This window comes from Callorhinus ursinus, unplaced genomic scaffold (genome assembly GCF_003265705.2).
Source record: "Callorhinus ursinus isolate GAN/ISIS: 27379988/994484 unplaced genomic scaffold, GSC_fseal_2.0 scaffold7, whole genome shotgun sequence".
Lineage (NCBI taxonomy): Eukaryota > Metazoa > Chordata > Mammalia > Carnivora > Otariidae > Callorhinus > Callorhinus ursinus.
Window position 1 is genome coordinate 12,157,572 of NW_027397069.1, and position 23,029 is coordinate 12,180,600.

Genomic DNA, 23,029 nt, shown 5'->3' on the forward strand with positions numbered 1-23,029 from the left:
CAAAGGGTCATCCTGCAATCACCCTTGCTTTTCCCTCCTTCTTGCTACCTGAGCCACGCTCCTCAAATTCCCTTCTCCCTAACTGCCCACACCTCTTGGGACTAGCTTTACAGAAAGAACAATACATGCTTAATAATCAATAGGCTTCAAAGGGCAAACAGAAAACTTGGTAATACATCTTGGTCTTTAGATCTGCAAGGCCCATTAGACTCAAAAGGAGGACATCTCCAAAGTTAGAAAGGAGGTTCAGATGTCAAACAGCTAGAATAATAATAATGTAACAGTACAGAATTATATACGTTATGATTGCAAAGTATATACTTTTAAGCAATAACTTATCTCTTTTACTTACTAAAAGATTCTAGAGATGTCTGAAGGATGGAATCTTGTTGGCAACTTCTTACCTTCTCAAATGATGGAAAGTTAAGTGAGGCATAATATTTGGAAAGAACTGCATGAAAAGTTGCATAGACCAATTAACTTGAGTAAATTAATTCTAGAAAAGGCTATTTTGCTCATGTGAAAAAGAAAACCATATGATTCACATAGATAGTAGTAAAGGCCATGGGCTATGGAATCTTCCTGGCTCATCTGCTTAACCTGTCTGTTTCCTTAGATGCGTTAATTGCACTTCCTCTGTCTCAGTTTCTCCATCTGTAAAATATGAATAGACAATACCTATGACAAAAAGATGCTGTAAGGATTACATGAGATCTTACAAGTAAAGAGTTTAAAATAGTACTTGGAACATAGAGAAAGCTGAACAAATGTTATATGTTATTATATATACTCATTGGCATAACAAAGCCCATTTTTTAATAACTCCACTATAATTTCCATGCTTTATCCTGATTCCATTTCATTTGATTAAAAGGCAATCTTCAACTACATGGAAAGGTCAATCATTTGATATTTTTGTTATAGCAAGAGAAGAGAGCAGATTGTCTACTTCATCCTTTCAAAAATATCAGTGAATAAGACTATTGCACCCATTGTAAAATTATGGCTCTACAATGTTGATTTTTTTTTTCAGAAGCAAAAGGACAAGTAAAATGCAAAAATGGTCTCTCCCCCCCCCAAAAAAAAAATTAGGGTTGGAACAATAATGTACAATGTTCAGCTGGACCAGTTCTAAATACAAATGTTATGTCTAGGTTAGTAATTTGCATGGTAGAGAATATCTCAATGTCAGTCTCCATAGGCAATACCTTACATTACACCTTGTACTGTGTTCCCTCCTAGAGTATAAACTCACTGAGGGCCAGGTACTCTGACCTCATTTGTGCTCAAGAAAAATCTGTAGAAATGAAAAGTAAAAATATAATGACTGAAAGTTAGCACATGTGTAGTAGTATACAGAATGCCTTTCATAACAGAAAACATACATGAGTTGGTCAACATCTACATAAGAGGTTGTTTCCTAGGAATTAAATGAAAGCCTAAACCATTGTCATTATTTGGTACATTCAATATGTGATTGTATGACAGGCGCTAAGGGCAATGCAAAGATAAAGTAGACCCAGCCCTAATTTCTAGGACCTTATAGACTCACAGGAGACTAATCAAATATGTCAGATATATAAACAAATATATCAAATGTATTTTTATATTTGTAAAAAAGTTCGCAAGTGACTACTGCACCAAAATGCTCAAATAAAAATTGCAAGAGATCAGAGAAGGGAGGAATTATTCCTTCTAAATGCATTACTTCTTAGGGAAAAAAACGACCTCTCTTGTCCGCAGAAAAGCATCTTTAAATCATAGCATCATTAGTGTCTGACCCATTTTTCCAAATGAAATAGAGAAACTTCCTTTAGAGAAAGAAAACTAAATGTGTACCGCACCTGAAATTAACACTTTAGCAAATTAGGCTTATTATTAGTCTTTAACAAAACTTTATTATTGTGGTTAATAGTGAATTCTCTCTCTCTCTCTCTCTCTCTCTCTCTCTCTCTCTTTCTCTCTCTCTCTCTCTCACACACACACACACACACACACACACACCATACTTCTCAACCTCAAAACTATACATTAGGTATAGAGGCTTATATTTTCCAGGTTAGGAAATTGGTGCTCTGTCCAAGAAACAAAGTCCCAAGACCTACCATTCAAGGTCTCTGACAGACTGTTAGGCCTTTCATTCAGAGATCAGGCACACTATTCTGAAAACAAACAGCCCCCTCAATGCTACAACTATTAGGAAAAATCAATGTAACCCTAAAGATCAGTATGTTTAACACCTAAAGAAATACACAAGTTCAGAACTTCAACTCCACGTGGGGAGAAAAAAAAAACTTTCAAACTTGTTTTTAGAAAGAAATATTCACTTGAACAGATCAGCTTTATGAAAACCAAAATTGCTTTTGTGTTAAAACTGTTTCTGGAATTCTCTTATTTCATCCACTGTTGCATTCGGAAGAGAAAGGTGCTTGCTAATACATCCGACCAGCTGCACAGGGTGCACCGCCCAAGTACAAGGTGGGCTCCTGCAAGAACAGTGAAGTGGCTGCATCCTGGCCGCTCACCAGCCCCATAAATAAGGCTCCCTTGTGCCATGCTTTTAAATACCTTCGTTTTAAAAATTACATTTTGAGTTTTTTCTCAGGAACAGCAAAATCCCCGTTGAGCTCCCAAAACATATTTTACAACTTAGATGAGTATGTTCTGCCTTCCTGCTTTTTTTTTTTTTTTTTTTTTTTTTGCAGCTGTTACTTTTAAGAGAACATTTTGCTTTACAAACGAGAATGGAGTCTTTTATGTAAAGGAGGAATTTTTCTGCTTGTTATCATCTAGGCATCCTCTCTATTTTTTTTTATCATGTCAGAACTTGCTTAAAACATCTTCATATGCAAACTGTGCAACAGCACAGGAGTTTAAATGTTCAGTTTCAAACCTGATAGAAAATAGAGAAACTAAAAAATAAACCAAGTCCAATCACTGCAATGCACAAATATATAAGAAAAGCTAACTTGGTTTCACCTTTCCTCCAGCTAGAACCACTTCTTGCACCATCTCTGTAAGAAAGTCAGTAAAAGGGATTCACAGCACAAAATGTTCTTTTTAGCCATCTATGGCAAATGTCATCTTTGACCATCAAAATATTTATCTGCTGACTTACACATAGCACACCTACTTTAATAGGGTCGCTATGATGTCTAGGACTTTTCAAAATATACAGCACAATCATATGTTAATGTCTGCAAAGGAATAAGTTTGTGTATGAAATATAGGATTATCACCATTTAAAACTATACCTTTAGCAGGGATTATCGTGTGATTAATGTAGTTATTTTCCTAATGTTTCTCTGGAAATTTTATTAAAATATGGGCACTAAAATAATGTGGAGTTAAATATCATGCTTGGGAATTTATATACAATTTCCCAAGGACCGACACATGTTCTTTTGCTTAAACAAAGATCAATTGATACATTTTGCAAAACCAGAGTTGCTCATTTCTTAGGCAGTTCAGAGGGCATGATCTTCTAATTTGCATTAGAAGGGCAGAGGAGTTTAACCCTCCCTATTTACTATATAATTAGGGTTCATCCCTTTACATGGAACAACAATTAATCCTATGTAAGAAATAGATTACTGTGGTGTCGAAAAAAGGTACATCCTGCTCCCCGATTGAGAACCCTCACTGCCTCTCCCCTTCGCCCTCCAAAGGAATACTTTTCTACCTGCCCTCAACCTCTACCTGCTTTCTTCTAGGCTCCCAGAGCCTTTGTCACACCACTCCCCACATCATATAGAAACTATCTATGTATCTGTCTTCACTACTCTATGTGTGCCTCAAGGGCAGGGAAATTGTGGGTGCTGTTCTTCAGCCAAGTAATTAAAAATAAATTTTCACTGACCCGAACTGATATATTAAGTAAGAGAGCCTAGGTAGGTAACAGCTTAAAGTGGAATTCAGAAAATTACAAGTGGTTCCTATGAGCATTCCGGTGGCACACTTTATTATTCAAAGTTTCCATCGTACATAGATCATTCCAAAGGTGGTACAATTTGATTGCTTTATCCCTAGGCCTGACTTTTTAAACTAACTTTCCTCTCTATCAATTTCTTTATCTCCCAGGAAATGTCACTGCAATTTATAGTACTCTTTACATTTAGCATCCCTAATCTTTTCAGACATTTGAAAATTGCTGTCAGTGATAGCTAAAATATGCCACATTTTGAAAAAAACATTTTGATAGACATATACCTATATACAGTAAGGGCTTCACTGAGAGAAATGGTATGCTTTAAAATTAAGTGGAAGCCACAAAATGCATGTTCCACACAACAAATTCTGGTCTATACTTTCACAAATTGATTTCCACTGGCTTTAGCTAATATAATTTTATCAGCTGCACTCTTTCAAAGAAAATATAAGGGTGTCTTTATATTACACCATTTAATTTTGATCTTACTTAAAGCTGTCTTTAAGTAAAGCCTGGCCAAAAAAACAAAAAAAGTCTTTTTATATTTCCAATCAAGGAGTAGTCAGTTATTTATTCAATACCTACTATACTCAAACACTGTGCTCTGGAAAGTACAAATATACATTTAAGCGCCCTCAGCTACCACATATCACACGGGCAAATTTGGAAACAAAAATTAAGTGACTCATTGTAAAGGACACAAGACAACAATTTCAGAGTCAGGAGAAGGCAGAATTTGGTTAATTACCAAATGAATAGACAAACACTACACAAGGAAGGCAAGGAAGAAATAGGAATTGGGTAACTTAGGACAAACGCATGAAGAGTGATTTGAGCTAAACTGCATTTTAGTTGGTAGAGAAAACTGGGAAGGACAGAGCAAGCATTGTCATGATATTAGCAAATGAAACGAGAACAGAAAGAAGAGTAAGTTGAGTGAAAAAGAGGTTTTATGAGACAGAAATTTCTAGAAGGGCACTTGGAACTAAATAAGATAGCTTCAGTACTTGAATGTCAAACCAAGGGAGTGGGTATTTATTCTCAGGCCACTGGAGAGTTAACTTGACTTTTGATAGTTTAAGGCTTAAACTTGAATCCAGTGGTTCTCAAAGTGTGGCCTAGATACCTTTAGCGTCAGCATCACCTGGGCACTGGCCCCATCTCAGATCTACCAGAAGGGGACCCGGCAGCCCACATTTGAACAAGCCTCTGGGAAATTCTGATGTACACTCAAGTCTGAGAACCCCTGCTCTAAGCAAAGTGAAATAATCAAAGCCATGCATCAGATCTATCATTCTGAGGACAGGATGCACAACAGGAACTTATGAGAACAGCATGAAAGAAAAGTTTCACAGTCAGTTCCAAGAAGGCTGAAGAGAAAAGAAAGAGAATGTTTTTAAAAGATTTGCTATTTGACATTTAACAGCATTTCAAGATCACCTTTTAACGTTCTATTAGAGCTTCTTTCTTAGAAGTTGATCATAAAAGGAAATTAAAAGTGACTAAGTCTTACAGTGGGGATTACAGCCTACTAGTTCCTCTCCTCTCCTGAATAAGAAATAGGAAGATTTCTCATCATAATACATGTGTCAGGAGGCAGTTGGGAAAAGGAGAGCTAACATTTACTGGAGACTTCTCTCTGTCAGGCTGCTCACACGCCATTATGCCATTTCAGCCTCACAAAGAACAGTATCATGAGCCAGGCTGTAGTACTGCCCTTTTATATAGAGGAGAAAACTGACGTTCAAGGAGGTAAAGAAAACTTCAAAACAACCCATTAGTAAGCACAAAACAAGGAATCAGTCCTTTTGCTCCTATATGACAACATCTGCCAGAAAGCCCAAAGATTCCCACATAAACAAAGAATTTATGTTATTCCCAGTTCACTAGATGTTTGAATCTTCAGAAGTCTCCATATTGCATATGTGATGAGGATGATATTCTGCAAATCTTTCACTGATTCAGTTTTGTTTGCCCCTTAATTTACTGTGTTCTTACAGACTTCCCCCTCCAAAGCCACGGGTATCTGTTACCTGATCTCTTTAAGAGACAAGTCTTCAAACCTGGATGAAGGGCTTGAGGTCCAGCCGGGAAGACAAAAGATGGCAAACCCATCCCTGCTCCCCAAGGGTCTGTATGAAAGAGGGAGGTACAGGGAGGCTCCCCACATTTCCCAGTTTCTCCTTTCTGAGCTTCGCATCAATACGGGAAAGCCAAGGGGAAGAGGGATTTCTAGCCCAAAATCTGTTTTGGAATCTGTGAAAAGATTGCCTGGCGGGCTTTTGGCAATGACCTTAAACTTGGAGGCAAAGATGTTCAGACAGAGGGCTACACCCACACCTAGGGGGCCCAGGTCTGGCCCAGTGGTTTCCAGAGCACTCCTGGGTGGATTCAGAATGCAGCTGAGTTGCAGACCAGAAGGCTTCTCATGCTGCCACCACAGCAGGTGATCAAAGCTACAGGAGGACCAGAGGCCAGGTGAAGAACAAGCCAGTGATTCTCGAGGCCTACAGGGCCAGAAAAGACCACTGTCAGGGTGAGTACTCCAGGAAAAGGGACTACCAGTTTCTGCCCAAGTTGCACAAGAGCAGATCACAAAGGACACCAACCGCGGACATTCACGGAGCAGGCGAGCTAAGCCCAGGAGCCGGGAGGAGCCCCAGGAAACGCACTCTTTCCCTTTCTCCCCTTGTTACTGCCTACCCTCATCAAGAGATTGATGGGCTTCAAAACTGTATACAGCCTTCATCGTATGCCAGCGACTATTGTAAGAGCTTTATAAAGGTTTATTCATTTACTACAATCACAGTGATGACTGGTAGGGACTGTTATTATCCCTGTTCACAGATGAAACAACAGAGGCAAAGTAATAGAGCCGGGAGCCAAAGCCAGGCTCCGCTGGACCACAGCTCCAGAGCAGGCTGCCCACATGTGTGTTTCCCAGAAGAGTGGAACTGATCACACTAAATTTGAAACTAGACCACACTCATTATTTTTCCCCCATGGGTCCTGTGAGTGAAGAAGAGAGGAAGTAGGAGGAAAAAGAGGAAGAAAACAAGAAGGAAAGAAATTGCTTGTCTATTCACATCGCCTGTTCACATCAGAGTTTCAACGTATGTCTATTTTCAACTTTGGGGGAAGAAAATGGTGGCAGCTCACATACTTCCTAAAGAGCCCTCCAAAAGCTTGTAAAACAGGCCAGTTCCTGGCGTGAGGAACGATGACTCATTGGCATGGCTGTTTTTCTCTTACCTCGTGTAGTTACCACTGGAAAGTTGAAATACCAAGCGCTGCTTGGACCTCAGTAAAATCAAAAGGCATACTATGTCTCTAATATTTTTTTTATTAACACATAATGTGTTATTTGTTTCAGGGGTACAGGTCTGTGATTCATCAGTCTCACACAATTCACAGCGCTCACCATAGCACACACCCTCCCCGATGTCCATCACCCAGCCACCCCATGCCTCCCACCCCCCTCCACTCCAGCACCCTTCAGTTTGTTTCCTGTATGTTTCTAGGATTTTAAAATGGAAAAACGTCCAATTCGACAAGTGTTCTTCGGTTGTGTTTGACTTTTTCCCCAGAAGTCCACAAGACTGAAATACTAACCTTCTTCCCCAGACCAAAGTTTAAAGGCCTTCAAGTTCACTGTGCAGGGAGAGCAGAGCTCCCTATTCAGGAAACATCTCACCACAACCCTAACCAACAGAAAGACAAAACTAGCACTCAAGACAATAGAAAGGAAAGCCAAAGGTGGCCTGGATATAATTCCTAAAGCTAAATGCATTGTTTTCAAAAACACACTGCAATGTTTAGGATGAAAATGAATTGACTTAACGTAAGTATAAGGACCTTCAGAGGCTTTGTGGGGCTCCATTAATTATTTTTTTCCCTGACGAGATACTATCAAATGGTCCCCTACTACTGGTGACAGGATCTGATGGGCGGTAACACCGGACACACAGCCCAGTGAGGTGGCAGACGTATGGCGCTGACAATACTTCATCTGAGGTTTGGTTCTGAGTTTCAAAACTAACATGCCGTTGAATAGTTCCTAGGATATGCTGTTAGTACAGTATCTGTAAAAAATGATTCTTTCAGGGAGGAGAAAAAAAAAGAACACTACTTTCAATGTTCGGTATCCTTTACATCTGCTGCTCAGCTGGAAACACTGTTAAAAGGCCATTAGAACCTTAAGGTAACAGACCTCGAAGGCTATGAAAGCCTTGGAGCAATTTGCTGTTTGTGTTTAGGAGTATCGGCCCCAGCTACTGCCTTTTCAAGGGCTGAAAACAGCTTCTGTCAGGAGCCGTGAAAATCAATTCCACAGTAACCGGGCTGAAATGTGGCTGAAGGTGGCACACGTACGGGCTGGTGCTACACAGCAGAGCCTCCTTCTGGGCATCCCTGGAACCTTCCAGAAGTCCCGGACACAGGCTCCCCGGCCAGCGCCTGGGAGGGAAGGGGCAGCATGGGACTTCCGGGAACCTTCAGGCTCATCTCTTAGGACCCTGGTTCTCTCTGATGCTTAATTAGGTTAAAATCGGAACCGTCACCCTGAATGAAGATGGCTTTAGGAAATATGCAATGGAGAGGAGCCTGCTCTGGCTGATTTGTATTCCATCTTTTCTATTTTCCCTGATTATAGTAGTTGTGAGTGAGGCTCATTTTTTTTTTTTTCCAAATAATACTGTTTCAAAGCCTTTCAGAAATAGGGCATTTATAAGCCTTTTTTTCAAATACAAGGTCGTAACTTTTGAAAATAAATATTTTGGAGGTAAAACGATGGTTTGTCAAGAGTTGTACTTTATAAACTCATGGCTAGAAAGGTTAAAATTCACTTTAAAATGCATTATAGGTTTTTCAGCTACAGGAATTTGTCATTCTGGTTATAAAACGCAACCTTAGTTACTACCTAGAATTAACATCATTGCAACCTACACTTTTATATATACTCAACCCTCTGTTAAGCCGAAAACCTTCCTATAATTTACTGAGCGTGTTCTGGGTAAGAATAAACTGCCACTCTTAAAGTCATAGCAATCAACTCACCTTTATGCATGTAACTTCCCATAATATTACTCATCAATAATCCAGGCTGAGAAGTTGATTCAAAGTTAATTTGGTAAATTAATATAACAACAAATGAAAAAGTATAATTTTATGGCTTTTTTGTTGTGAAACTCTGATGCACCTGACTCGCTGTTCCAACTGGAATTTCGGTGTGATTACTCTATACATATTTTCTTGACTAAAGTAAAAAAAATGAATTTATTTAATTTTTATGTCTATTGTACAAAACATCATGAGGATCTCTGATTTTAAGAAATCCTCAAGTTACTTTCTTTTAAGAGGGGAAACAGCAATTGAAAAGGGATGATTCATAATAATTTTGTTGTTGATGACATAAGATTTGCCATTTGTAACCTATTTTATATTCAATTGAAACTGACCTTTTATGAGAGCCATGTGGTAATATAAGTGAAATGAATATATTCTTTATTGCAGTCATATAAAAAGACTGGCCTGAGCTTTTAACATAGTACTTGACTTCCTGATGTCTAAATACCCCCAAGTCTATGAAAGAATATTAAATAAGATACCACATAATCAAATGAGTAGTAAAAGCACAATAAAAGCCTTTCACACATTAGCACTTGATAATATAAAAGTAACAGTAAACTGTGTTACCTAAGTTCAGTGTAAATATATAGCTGGAGGAGAAGTTGTAATAGATCAAGTAGGAATGTTCAGGAATCCTACATCTCCAAATTACCAATATTTCAGAATTACAAATTCTTATTTTCCAAATCGAGTTCCCAGGATATCAAAGATCATTTAAACTCTTCGAAAACATTTGTTAAACCTTTTACGTAAGTAAAAAAAGGAAAAAGATGTCAGCCATTTTAAATTTTACCATTTTTTTAAGTTTTAAAAACTCCCAGTCACTGGGATTGAGAAGAAAATAGGATAAGCAAACAGCTAGAGTATGTTTAAAGTATTTTCCAACTTTTTCAGGAAAAAGCTAAGGCTTGTCATTTTAAAATATCTGTAATATCTAAAAGCATTGTGGCTTTTTTCAAGTTCATTTCAAAAGCTCTATTGACTTTGAGCTATGCTGACCCATTAAGAAAATACAAATTGAAAAGTATTCATCTTTTTTAAAAAGAAGACCTCAAAGTGCTTTCTTTGCAAAGAAAGTATTTGTCTCAACCTCACTGCAACCTTAAGAGGAAACACCTCTAGTTCCCTGAAATTCAGCGGAGGAGCAGTGGCCCTTGTTAATCTCCACTGTCCTGGGGGCACAAAGAGAGGAAGCCAATTTCTCAAGAAATCCAAGAACTCTAATAAGGAGCAAACACACTAGCCGATCAAGCCTACAGAACACAGGTGTGCATGCCCTGAATGTATTATGCTACATCTTTAATTAAATGTGTATAGAATGAAGACTGACCAGCTCTAAATGTAGTCTCCTTGCATAGGATTCTAGAGGTCAGGAAAAAAATGGCTGGATCTGCATTTGGGAGACTAGTGCAGGAAAAAACAGCTCAAAGGGGGGAGTAGGGAGATGGCATGCTCTTCACCCGAAATGTTCTAAATAGGACCCCCCAAAACGAGTCACATACCCAAAGAAAGCCTGCCATATTAACAAAGAATAATAAGGAGCCTGTAAAAAAGAAGCGGAAAACATTTCCCAGTTGCCTTTAAAACAATGTTGAAGTTCTGTGCTACTCATGCAGCTGTGCGCTTGCCACTGATTTGGGTCCCTTTTGTTCCACACAGAGATACTTACGGATTGAACTGATCCAATCACTCTCTTTCCCTTAGTCCCCCTAGTGGCCAAAGTAAGCATTTGAAAGAAGGCAGAGGCGATGGGGAGGGGAGGAGGAGGGTGCAAAATTTGAAACAGAGGCACTTTCTCGGTTAGGATTCTTACCTATGATCAAGATGAGAAATAACAGCAATCATTGCCCAAATCTGACTGTCCACCCTGACAAAAAAACCGTATTTAAAGCCACAGTGAAGGCACCCAGAGTTGGGCCCCCTGAGACTCAAGAGATGGTGCCTGGACCAAAAGCATCAGCATCACCTGGGAACTTGTTAAAAAAACAAAAACAAAACCCCTGCAAATTACAGACCCCACCCAGGAATGACTAAATCAAAACCTTTGGGGGTGGGGTCCAGGTATTTGTGTTTAACCAGCCCCCCCGTAATTCTGATGCAGGATCAAGTTTATGAAGCAGAGCTTTGGCTAACTGGTTCCCTTCCCTGGATGCACATCAGAAATACTTGGGAAAACTGAAAAAGAAAGAAAGGAAAGAAGGGAGCCAGGACAGGAAAAAGAGTGCCCTGTCTCAGACCAATTACATCAGAGTATTTAAAGATGGAACCCAAGTATAAGTATTGTCTTTTAGTATCTCACATGACTCCTGGATAGCCCTGGCTCTTTCCAACTCAAAAGAGCCAACAGGTAAATTTTCAGGAATTTTGTCAGCTGGTTGTTAAACTGTTAGTAGCTTGAAATCTGTCATGGTGGGAACATTTCTATACCACAGAAACTGGCAAATGCTACAAATCAGGTCTGCGCCCACCCCACCCTCCTGAAAGCCAATTGCTATGTGTCAGCTCACTGCTGGCTGGAGTTGAGAACACTGGACTTAATAAGCAAAAATGCCAACTACCTAATTAATTCAGACAATCTGAGTAGTTACTTTCAATCTCTCCATTACTCCTCAATTCCTGGGGATTCTTATGAAGATGGCCAAGCAATTCAGTGGCCATATACTTAAGGAAGGAAGACATCAGCCCCTGTCTGAGGGAGTAACCATGACTAATCCAAGTCAACAGCTATGGCCCTTTTCCTTTCTCTTCTGGGCATGGACACAGGAAGCAATTCTGGAATGAGAGGGTGGGTAAATCTGCTGGGGGGCTTCCGACAGTTAGTCTATCTCAACAATGAGGAGACACACATGGTTAGCAACAGCCCCACTGTGTGCCTCTGGGCATCATAATGAGGCTTTGACTCTTAGTACTCCAGCAGCCATCTTACTTCCATAATGGAGCCTGGTATAGTGTTAACTTCCCACTTGCCACCATCATAAACTGTTCTGGGTTGGAACTCAGGTGAAACGATGGTTTTCCCTGAATGGCTATGCCAGCCAATTCAGGATTTTCTGTGACGGCTGCCAAAAGTATCTTAAATGACACAGGTGATTTCAGGCAAGAGTTTCAACGGCTTGTCTTCTTGAAACCCTTTTTATTGGAACTTCTAAGTAGTAAAGAAGAGTAAAGTTTTTTAAGGTTTTTTGTTTTTGTTTTTTTTTTTGCTATTTAACGTTGCCTCTTCTCTGATGACCTCATTCACCCCTCTCCTCACCTTGGCATCTCATGCTGTAGTATCTCAATCAGCCCCCTGGCTACCCTCCCTCCCTCCCCCTGGGACATTAATGATCTCCTCTCTATTCCATCCTGATGATAGTGCTTGACCCATCAAAATCAGTCCTTTCATCTTGTCACGTCACTGCTAAGAACCTAGGATGATGACCTACTTCCTGCCACAGAAAACCAAGGGTTTTCAAGGTCCATCAAAATACAACCCCACCGTATTTGTTCAATATTTATGTCTCACAAATTCTTAATTGATTCCTTTCTGTAGTATCTTCCATACGTACCACTTTGCTTGCGAATTTAACCCCAAATGCCTTCTTCTTTCACTGCTGTTTGTCAAATGCTACCCATCATTCAATGTCCCTGTTACAGTTAATTTTATGTCAGTTTGACCCACCTAAGGGATACCCAGAAAGCTGGTAAAACATTATTTGTGGGTGCGTCTGTGAGGCTGTTTCTGGAAGAGATTAGCATTTGATTTAGTAGCAGGAGTGACCAGTGTGAGGGAACATCATCCAATTCACCCAGGCCCAAATAGAACAAAAAGGTGGAGGAAGAACAAATTCTCTCTCTCTCTTCTTTAGCTTGGACATCTATCTGTTCCTACACTGGGACATGAGAGCTCCTGGTTCTCTAGCCTCGGAGTCTGAGACTTATACCACCAGTACCCTACCCCGCTTAAGGCCTTCAGCGTCAGACTGAATTACACCTCTACTTTCCTGGGTCTCCAGCCAGCATATGGCAGATCATGGGGCTTCTCAGCCTCCATAATCTCCAGAGCCAACTCCTATAATAAATCTCCTCATATATATACCTGCATCTATATATCCTATTGCTTTGGTTGCACTCGAGATCCCTGAATAATATACTCCCAATTAAATTTTACCTCTTCCTTTCGGCAAGGTCTAGGTCTCTTCCTTTTTTTGACTCCTATCATTACAACCAGTAATGATGAATTTGGTCCTTAAGCCATGGACATAGCATTGTTTAAATATTAGGAAGCGTTGAAGTAACAATTTAATTAATTCTTCATCTTGGTAAAAATCTTGGGTTTTTTTTTTAACGCTGCCATAGGACAAAAACTTTGACTTAAGTTTCAAAATGGCACAGCTGATTACATATATTTTGATAACTCTTTACTTTCTGAGAGTTAACATCTCACCCTACCCTGTCTGGGAAATCCCTTTGTCTCAGCCACATTGATACTCTTAACAGTGCTGTGCTGGTTTTATGATATTGAGTTTCGTCTCCACTGAAAAGCACACATAAACTATGTCATAGTTATTTACATGGCCTTGTAAACTCAATGAATGTTTTTGGGATGCTTGATTCTCTCTCTCAACCTCTCCCTCTCTTTCACATACACAGACGCCAGTTCATAGTCATGGTAGATGTTCAGTGATTCACTTTTGATTGACTTGTGGTCTGTTGGTTGTATCAATTTTACCCCCTAAATATTTCATTTTTTAATTGAAGTATAATTGGCCTACAATACTGTATTAGTTTCAGGTGCACAACACAGTGATTTGACCTTTGTATACATTGCAAAATGATCACCTCAATAAGTCTAGTTACTATCCATCACCATACAAAGTTAATATAATATTCTTGACTATATTCCCCATGCACTATATTACATCCCCATGACTTATTTTATAATGTATATTTGTACTGCTCCATCCCCTTTACCTTAGAACCCCCCACCCCTCCTCCCTTGTGGCGACTATCAATCTGTCTTCTGCATCTATGAATCTGGATTCTGTTTTGTTTGTTCATTTTGGTCTTTAGATGCTGCATGTAAGTGACATCCTACAGTATTTGGTATTTGTCTTTCTCAGTCTGACTTATTTCAGTTAGCTCCTAAATATTTCTTGCTTTCTACTTCATTCCCTTTCCAGTCACCACTCTAGTTCAAGCTACCATCTCCTCCTGTTCCTGTATCTGCTTTTGCTCCCCTGCAATCCATTCTCTACAGAGCCACCAAAGTAACATTTCAAATCAAGTCCAATCCTGATTGGAACACTTCTTCAATAGCTTCTCACTGCCAGAGGCTGAAGGCCAACCAAGGTCACTGCAGGAGCTCCAGGGAGTTCAGGGCTGATTAAGGCAAGATACAGGACCGGGAGGTGGCAGCAGGACACGGAGAGCTTTAATTTGGTGGCACTAGACAGGTTGCATGGGAGGGGAAGTCCCTCATTGCTTGAGGTCTGACAGACGTAACAGAGGAGCCAGGACCAGAAGGGGAGGAGGTTCAGGGAACTCCCAGGAGAGGGGAGGGGAATTAAGTATCTAGGCTATGTTGCTCAGCCACAGGGTGGAGAGGGAAGCAACTTGGGAGTTTTTTTAGGTCCCAGATTCATCCTATAAATGACCAGCAGGCCTTATGCAGTTTTGCAGGGTACACAAAAGAGACAGGCTTTAAATGGTTAAAAGTCTATTTTCTTTGGGCTGTGTTTAAAACAACCGGATGTTTAAAAAACTTGAGTTTAGCACCCACAGGTTAATTTAGAGCTAAGGGTCCATACTTGCAGTGAAAAGGTAAACCGCATAGGCCCAACATGCATGGGCCATCTTTGGACAGTGTATTAACCTGGCCCACAGGCTCTCCCGTAGTCTCATGGGACTTTCCATTCACTGCTGTTTTCCCCAGGTTCTAAAAGTCCTCTCATGTTTTCAGGGTCTTCTAACCATACGGTACTAACTACGTACTCATGCTTCAGAGCCTATTGTCCATTGCTCTTCCTCAAGGAAGCATTCCCAGATGCTGTGATGAGATCAGATGCTCCTGTTAAATGCTTTCATGGCCTGTCACAATCTCAGCCATTCATTGTGAATGGTGCTCTTAATTTCTGCTTCCCTGCTGGGATTAAAATCCACTGAGGCCCTATACATAGCACCTAGCAAAGTGAATTAAACATAGTAGGTATACAAGAAATATTTATTGGATGAATGGAAAAAGAGACACCTAAAGGAAATAGAGAATGAGTTATAAAAATAAATCAGTAGCCTGGATAATGTTTAAATATGGAATCAAGTTTCTATTTTTCTTTGGTACATTTGTTTAAAAAAATATTTTTCATCCAAAGTTATTAAAAACTCTTAAGTACTTCCATTCAGGATTATTAGAATTTTAAACCTTTATCCAAGACTTACTGCTATGAAACCTTTTATTTACAGATATGGCATCCCAGTGAGGCAGTTACACTTTCAGAGTGTCACATAAATAAGTGAAAAGTGATTAATACTAAAGAAGTCTATGAAACTACTTAAAGTAGAATTATGTGCCAGCTAAAGAATTTAATAGAGCAGAATTTGGTCTGCAAAGAGATATAAGCAACAAGTTTAAAAGAATATTCAGTATTCTGTTTAAACTGTCAAGACAACTGGCCTTGCTAGAAGTCTTTTGAGAGACATGAATTAAGGGGGGAAAAGCAGTCTTAGAGATGTTACTTTGTTGGCTTTAAGCTAATAAACAATTTTATCAACAACTCCCTTAATACAATTTCTATCCTAAACTCATATTTCTATACAAATCTAGTGACTGAATTGTAAGTCATTTGGTTTAAAGGACTCAATAATTTTGTATTTTATAAGTGTTCATAAAACTCACCCATAATTGTAAAAGGACATTAGTCACACTCTTACATAAATTACAACAATGTTTATACTATAATACTTTAAAGGACATAATGCTGTATATTTTAAATCACTTTTGATAGCAGCCTACATTTCTACTCACCAGCAATTACCATGTGGCACGGTTAAAAGATGTGAGTTTTATGTAAAAAAGTCAACTCAAATGAACTCTTGTTCTCAATGATGACATATTATCCTCTAATTAAATCAGCTAGGATAGCTCTGTTTGCAAGGAGCATTCTAAAATTAATTCCGAAATCAAGAGTTTAACAAGTGGCACTCCTAATAGCCCCGATTTTAGATTGCTTTGATACCTGGAATTAATGGGATTCTTTTAGAAATCCAGTGACTCGACAAATCATTAAAAAAAAAAAAAAATTGAAGTTCAGCTAACTCATTTATACCTCTCACACTGTTCTTTGAAAGGATTTTAAAGACATCAGCTAACTCAAGAGAGGACAAAGAAATCAGAAATCTATGAAGCAGACAGTTAAATGGAAATTAAATAATTTATTTCAAAGTAGGATATTTAATGTGTCTATAAAAGAGTAAGAGCTACCAAACACTTTTTCTGTTTATGTTAATGTAATAGCTACATACAAACTGATTAAAAAAATTGTGTTTAATGGCGAATGTATTAAATAAGTTAGTTTGCTGAGGGAACAGAGGGAGGGAGGACAGGTTCCTTGGGAAACCCACCAAAGAAAGGAAAGGACTGTTGGACAAAGATCAGGTAAAATGAAGCATCACATATCCTGAAATTTGAAAGCAATAAAGAAGGACTGAAAAAAGTCACTAGTATATCAGCAGAATAGAAGAGAATATTTTCTTAATTTGATTTTGGGATAAATTTTTAGAGTACTGAGATAAATTCATATTCAAGAGATGGGAAAGAGTTTAATGCTTTAATATCCACCTGTAGCCCAGCTCTCAAAACACCCGAGACACAAAAAGGGACAAATACTGAGAAAACAATTATATTTTTTCCTAATCTATGAAGATAGATTCCCTCCTCCCTCTAGCACTGTGATAACTTCCTATAGCAAACTTTGTTGCACTAACCCATTATTCATGCAGGCCTGGTATACTGAAAAATACCAATACGTATTCTTTAGTTTCCATCTTTTATATAGCTACAGAGATACAATAAAAAAAAAATCAGGAAAACACATAAGTACATGATCAATTTAGTGACGGTAGCATGGTTAATTCCTGAGAACATACATTTCAAAGTGATTTTGAAAAATTATAGATATTGCAAGTAAATAGAAAAATATGCAGCACAAACTGTGAGGGAATATATATGGTGATTGATAATACCAGACTATGTACCTAGTAGATGAAGAAAGAATTGATTTTGCACGCATTCATTCAACAAATACAGAATGGCAGGAGGCAGGATTAAGTCTAGGACTCTGGTACCTGGAGTCAGAACTCCTGAGTTGGAATTCTAGCCTCACCACTTTCTAGCTGAGTCATCCCTGGGCAAGTTAAATATTTGAGTCTCTCTGCTGCTCAGTCTTTGCATCTATAAAATGGGGATTATGACGATATCTATAAAATTATTAAAAGGAGTCAATAAGGCAGCATCTAATGTTTTAGAAGCAGGTAATGTTTTTTAAACAGGTGCTCGGCCTGTAGTAATTTCCAAATAAGGGATTGTTAAATACAGCTGAATTACATAACTAATGAAAAAAACGTGGGCATGTAGGCCAATAAGTCACCATTAGTCAGCTACAAGGAGTTATAATTAATGACTCCAAGAAGGCTCAAGGCATAGTGGCACAGTAAGCATAAAAAAACATTCTCTAATTGCCCAGTCTTTCAAGCAGATACTCTTTTCAGTTGTTGAGTCCTTTTAGAAGTTTAGAGCCATCAAGATGAGTTGGGTTGGAAAATGAGATATTATTATGGATGCTCAAAGAAAAGACTGGAATGTTTCATACCTACCTTTGATCAAAATAACATTCCTAACAAAGAACTTGATGATCCACTGCTCAGTATCTTCCCAGAAGACAGAACAGAAGAAAATAAGTGAGCACACTGGGAAGGCTTTGGGCTAGTTATCTGGAAACATTTCGATACCACAAGAATTACTAAGTATTAGAATGGATGGCTGAGTGGGGCTCCTGGGTCTTCTCCTTTGGAGGTCTTTCAAACAAGGACGGATAGTCTATCTGATCTGCCTGGGATGGCTTAAGATCAGGGCTGAGTGAAGATTAATGGTGCAACCTGCCCCTTAAAGGCCTCCCAAGCACTCTCTGAGAGCATAACTTTATATATTACCCATCACAGCCCCTCATCTATTGAGTTTGAAGAACTCCCTTTTATCCTAGAATAGGAAAGGGCAACACTATTTCACAATTGTGACTTCTGAGTAGAACTTTAATAATGTCATGATGAAACATAATGTCCTTATTACTTCTCAGTTATTTTACCAGGCAAGCTACCTGCAAATATCTTTCAGTTAGAAACAGCTCTCATGAATCTAAATTATGAACAGCAGTTGCTTTAAAATTCATGTGCCCTGGCCGACTGATGGCATATGCCATTTCTCAAGCAAACCATTAAAAATCCAAACAAGGCAAAGGATGAAAAAGGAGTTTTAAGAAAGGATAACCACCACATACAAGATAATGAAATGTAAATAGTATCAGGAACTAGGGAAGAGCATACAAGTGTTTTCATTTAATAATGGGACAGCTTTCCTAAGCGATTATTCCAACAACATGTAGCATTGAGTAGTTCACTTTAAAAAGATTACACATATACACATAAATATATACATACACACACACTTACCTTTTACTTCATTTGTTTCCCTATCAGATGTGCCTCTGACCCCACAGTGACCTGTATCTTGATCATTTCCACCAGCATCAAAGCACACCAGGGTTAAGACAAAGTCAACAGTACCCTTAGTCCTAGAAAGTGATTTTAACAATAGTGCACGTTTCAGAACTTCATAGCTAATTAGTGAACACTGTGATTGTCAAGAGGTGGAGGTAAAAGGGGAAAAAAAAAAACCCCTGTAGTTAAAAATCTACTAAAGGATTTATTTTAACCACTGGAAATGTTTTCAGGAAAGTAAATGGTGAGTACAGAAATTATTTACCCTGAAAACCTTCATTTTGATATTAAGGAGATTTGCATCATGCTAAGGATGAAGTGCAGCCTCCTGAAATTCCCATAATCCACTAAAGAGTACTGAAGCAATTTAAAAATACTTAACTATTTTCTTCTCTGAGATCATATCTGAAATCATGCTGGGAAATATCTGTGTGTTTAAAAGATACAATTTGAAAAAGCCCAGGTTAGAGGAGAAAACGTTCCTAGAAGTAGTGAGCCATACCATAAAACCTTTAAAAGTTGAACTCCCTGAGATTTGGGGAGGAGAAAAAAAGCAAAGCTGATCCTTATCAATTAATTAAAAAGAATGAAATAACAGTAGACAAAGGGGAAGGAGAGTTAAAGAAACTTAAGGAGCTGTGGGGGCAGTAGCTCTCTCTTCACTGATTAAAAAATTAAGGAGTTCTGGAAAAGGGAGAAGAAGTGACAGGGATAGAAAAGTAGTCTTATAATTCACCACAGGTTCCGCCTCCGACTCACCAGAGGCTGGCTACGTCTGGCTCAGAATTGAAAAAGGCTCCCTGTGTATCATGCTCGGCGCTGTTAGCGTTGTGTATGGGCTTTTTTTTTCCCCTCCAATGCCTAAATTTCTATAAATGTGTTCATTTCGGTATAAGTAAAAACCTTCACTTGTAGAGTTTGTAGATCAACCGTAATAAAACAGCAATTGCATGACATATCGAAACTATGATGTTTTAAGATATCTGCAAAAAGCTTTCACTCGGCGACCAGCTCTTTGGCGAAATGCAGAGAGGCTGGTGAAATGTAGCGTTTTGATTTGACCATCTGAGGTCACCGAGGACTTCAACGGCCGGGTTTGAGCAGCCCGCGCCCTCGCAGCATCTCCTGGCCTCTCTCTGCCTCCCTCAGCTATGCTCTCTCGCAGCCACAGGATTATCTCTCCCCGACACGTTTCATTCACAGAGCCCCAGAGAAGCTCCCCATTCGGTTGGAGCTAAGAGCCGGAAAACACGCACTCGGGCTGCTGCGCAAGTTGTTGCAGCTCGAGTGCGATCCACACACTGGCGCCGAGAAAGGGGGTGGGGGCCCTCGAGCTCTCGGAGCAGGAATGCTAGTGGCCCGGCACGCGGGGTCCGGGGACGCCGGGACAAACCCACTAGTGAGCCACTCGCTTAAGTTGGAGCAGCTTCTGAGAACAGGCGGGCGGGCGAGCGCGCTCAGGCCCGGGCGCCGCGCCGGGTGCCGGGGGTGTCCCCCGAACCGCGAGTGACCAACCGCAATCGGGAAAGCACTGAGAACCCGTAACGCGAAAGCCCGCCCCAAGCCCGAAACTGGCAGCCCGTGAACTCCCCAAACCAGCCCGGAACTGCAGACGTCCGAAGGCCGGGTCCCCCGCGGTGGGGTCGCCCCGCCTCGCCCGCCCCCGGGCCGGGCGCCGTGCGTTCTGCCTCCCGGAAGGATCCGGGGAGCAGAGCGAGCGGCGAGGGGAGCCCTCCGCGTCTCTCCACCGCCCCCGCCGGCGCGAGGGCGGGAGTGGGGAAGGCGCCACTCAGACTGTGGCGCTGGGCAAACTGCGGCCGCAGTTCTTCCAAGTTTGCCTGAGCGAGAGGCGCGGGCTGGGCGCCCCGCTCGGCGACCTGCCCTCGCGCCGCGGCCGCCCCCGGGTGTCCCGGGCTCCCCGGCCGGCCCGGCCCGAGCCCACAACGAAGGGGGCGCGGGGGCGCCAGAGCCGAGGGAGGGCGGGCGGACGCTCCCGCGTGTGCACACAATGAGGCAGCTGACACGCACACCTTCCCCGCGGGAGCAGCCGCCGGAGCATCCGCCGGCGTCCGGGAGAGCCCTGACAGAAAGTGAACACCAACAACTCAGCAACAGGGGGGGAAGAAGGAGGGCGCCGGGCGGCCCGGGGGACGGACGGACGGCCGCCGAGGGCTGCAGCCTGCTGGGCCGCGCGCCCGCGCTTACCTGCGATCTCCTGGTAGGGAATGTCCGCCAGGCTGAATCCCTTGGCACCGTACGCCTGGCGGACCTCGCCGCAGCTCCGAGCCTTCACCTCCGCCCCGGCCGGCAGGGACAGCAGCAGCCCGGAGAGGGGAAGAATCACAGCCCCGATCCAAGAAGGCATGGTGCAACGTGCAAATCCAGCTCGGTAAACCCCAGGGCCCGTGCGCTCTTCACCTTGCCCCTCGAGCCGAAAGCCCGCCAGAGCCAGCGGCGCGCTCCTCGCCGCTGCCCAGCGTCACCCCCTTCCGCCAGCCGAGGGGACGAGCAGCGCAGCCCTCTGGACTGCGCTCAGCAAACTTTTATAAGCCAGATGGAGGATGGCAAGCCAACCAGGGCTGGCTGGGGAAGCAGCCGCCTAGCTCCTCTAGCCCCCCAGGTCGAAAACGGTGCAATAAAAAACGAGGGAGAGGAGGCAAAGAAATGTTTTAAAAAACCACCCTGGGGGTTCACAGCCGCGATCCGACTTCCGAGCCGCAGAATCGTAGAGCGCTGCGAGCTCGGCTCGCCCGAGCGTGCGGCGAAGGTGGGAACGCGCGCCGGCTCTCCCGGAGAGGGAGCTGGACAGGCGAGTGCGAGTGTGTGTCGGGGCGAGCGCGGGTTCTTGGGGACGCGTGTGCGTGGAGGTATGTGTTGGGGATAAACGGAATCCAGGGGAAACCTCAGCTTCACACAGGCTGAGGGAGCCTGTGAGAGTCCTCCTGAAATAGGAAGAGCGAAATCCCGGAGACAGACACTGGAGGCTAGAGGGAAGGAGAAAGGAGGGGAGACAGAGAAACGTGCTACAGTGAGCACAGCCGAAATTCGGAGGCAGAGTCGAAGGCAAAACCTGGACTGGATCTCTTGCTACTGGGTAGAAGAAAAAGGGGGAAAAAGGAAGCGGTTCTGTTTTCTCACTCCCTTCACATCCTTCATACTGATCCGAAACGTTTCCTTTAATGACTTACGTAAGTAATCTAGAAAGGCGAAGTATTTTAAGTCATTAACATATGTGGTATTAAACTATGCTTTTGTGGACTTAAAGGACCACGCAATTCCAATTGTTCCTCTAAATATGAGCAACAATTTATGACCTACTGAAACACAAAGCCCGCGTAGAAATAAACATACGGGGAGCCCCTGACATTCAGAGCACAATCATCGCTGTAATTAATGGTCTTGTCTCTGTTTGGCTTTGTTTTTTATTTTCTAAAGACAGTTTGTGCACACGGGGACCAGTAGTTTTTTATTATTATTTTTGTAATTTTTGGTTTTGGACTCATAAATTTCACCCTTTTTAATTTCCAGTATTACATAATCTTGGATCAGAAATCCTTATGCTTAGGTTCTAGTGTGTGGAGGAACAGGAAAGCTAAGGAGAAGAAACACAACAGGGAAGCAATGGGAAAATGAGAGAGCAGGGGTCAGCGGGGTGCACTAAGGAAGATTCTAGGGAGGAGAGTGATTTCTTCCTTCCCTCTCCCCAATCTCACATACTGGACTTAAACATTTTCTTCCAAGTTAACAGAATTCTCCACTGGGGAACTGACTCACTTTCTTCCCATCTTACACTCAAGTTTTGTGAAATGGAATAAAAATGAAAATTCAGGGTAGGCTAATTTCTTACTGACTTTCTTATGTTAATGAACTCTGCTAAGCAGAAGCTGGTGTGGAGACCCAAAGCTTCTGCAACTACTAAGGTAGTTAAATCCAAGACAAAAAATAATAATAACAATAATAATGCTTACTCACTTCCATGGTCAAATGTATTTAGGCCAGCACATTACTCAAAAATTGCTGTAGGGTAATGTCCAGTTGTATGGAGCTCCCCTATAAAGCCACACATGCAGATGTTTTTCTGATGATGGCTGTTAGTGACCAGAATGAATCATGAAATTTAAGTCATTCTATTATCATCACAACATGTTAGGTACATCTTCTTCCTCTCTTTAATTCCTCCTCTCTTACTCCACTGAAAAGGGACTCAAATATAAGATACAACCG

The 23,029-nt window shown here is 41.3% G+C and overlaps 1 protein-coding gene across 2 annotated transcripts in view; it reads right to left on the reverse strand.

Annotated features, from left to right (window-relative positions):
• Positions 1-21,737, reverse strand: part of GPC6 (glypican 6) — a 1,079,188-nt gene extending 1,057,451 nt beyond the window's left edge. Inside the window, exon 1 of one of the 2 annotated variants that reach the window (XM_073894397.1) lies at positions 21,011-21,737. In XM_073894397.1, the coding sequence (XP_073750498.1) occupies positions 21,011-21,170 (160 nt within the window). In that variant the 5' untranslated portion in view covers positions 21,171-21,737. The remainder of the gene's footprint in view (positions 1-21,010) is intronic. The other variant, XM_025874780.2, reaches the window with a different exon arrangement.
• Positions 21,738-23,029: the final 1,292 nt, after the last annotated feature.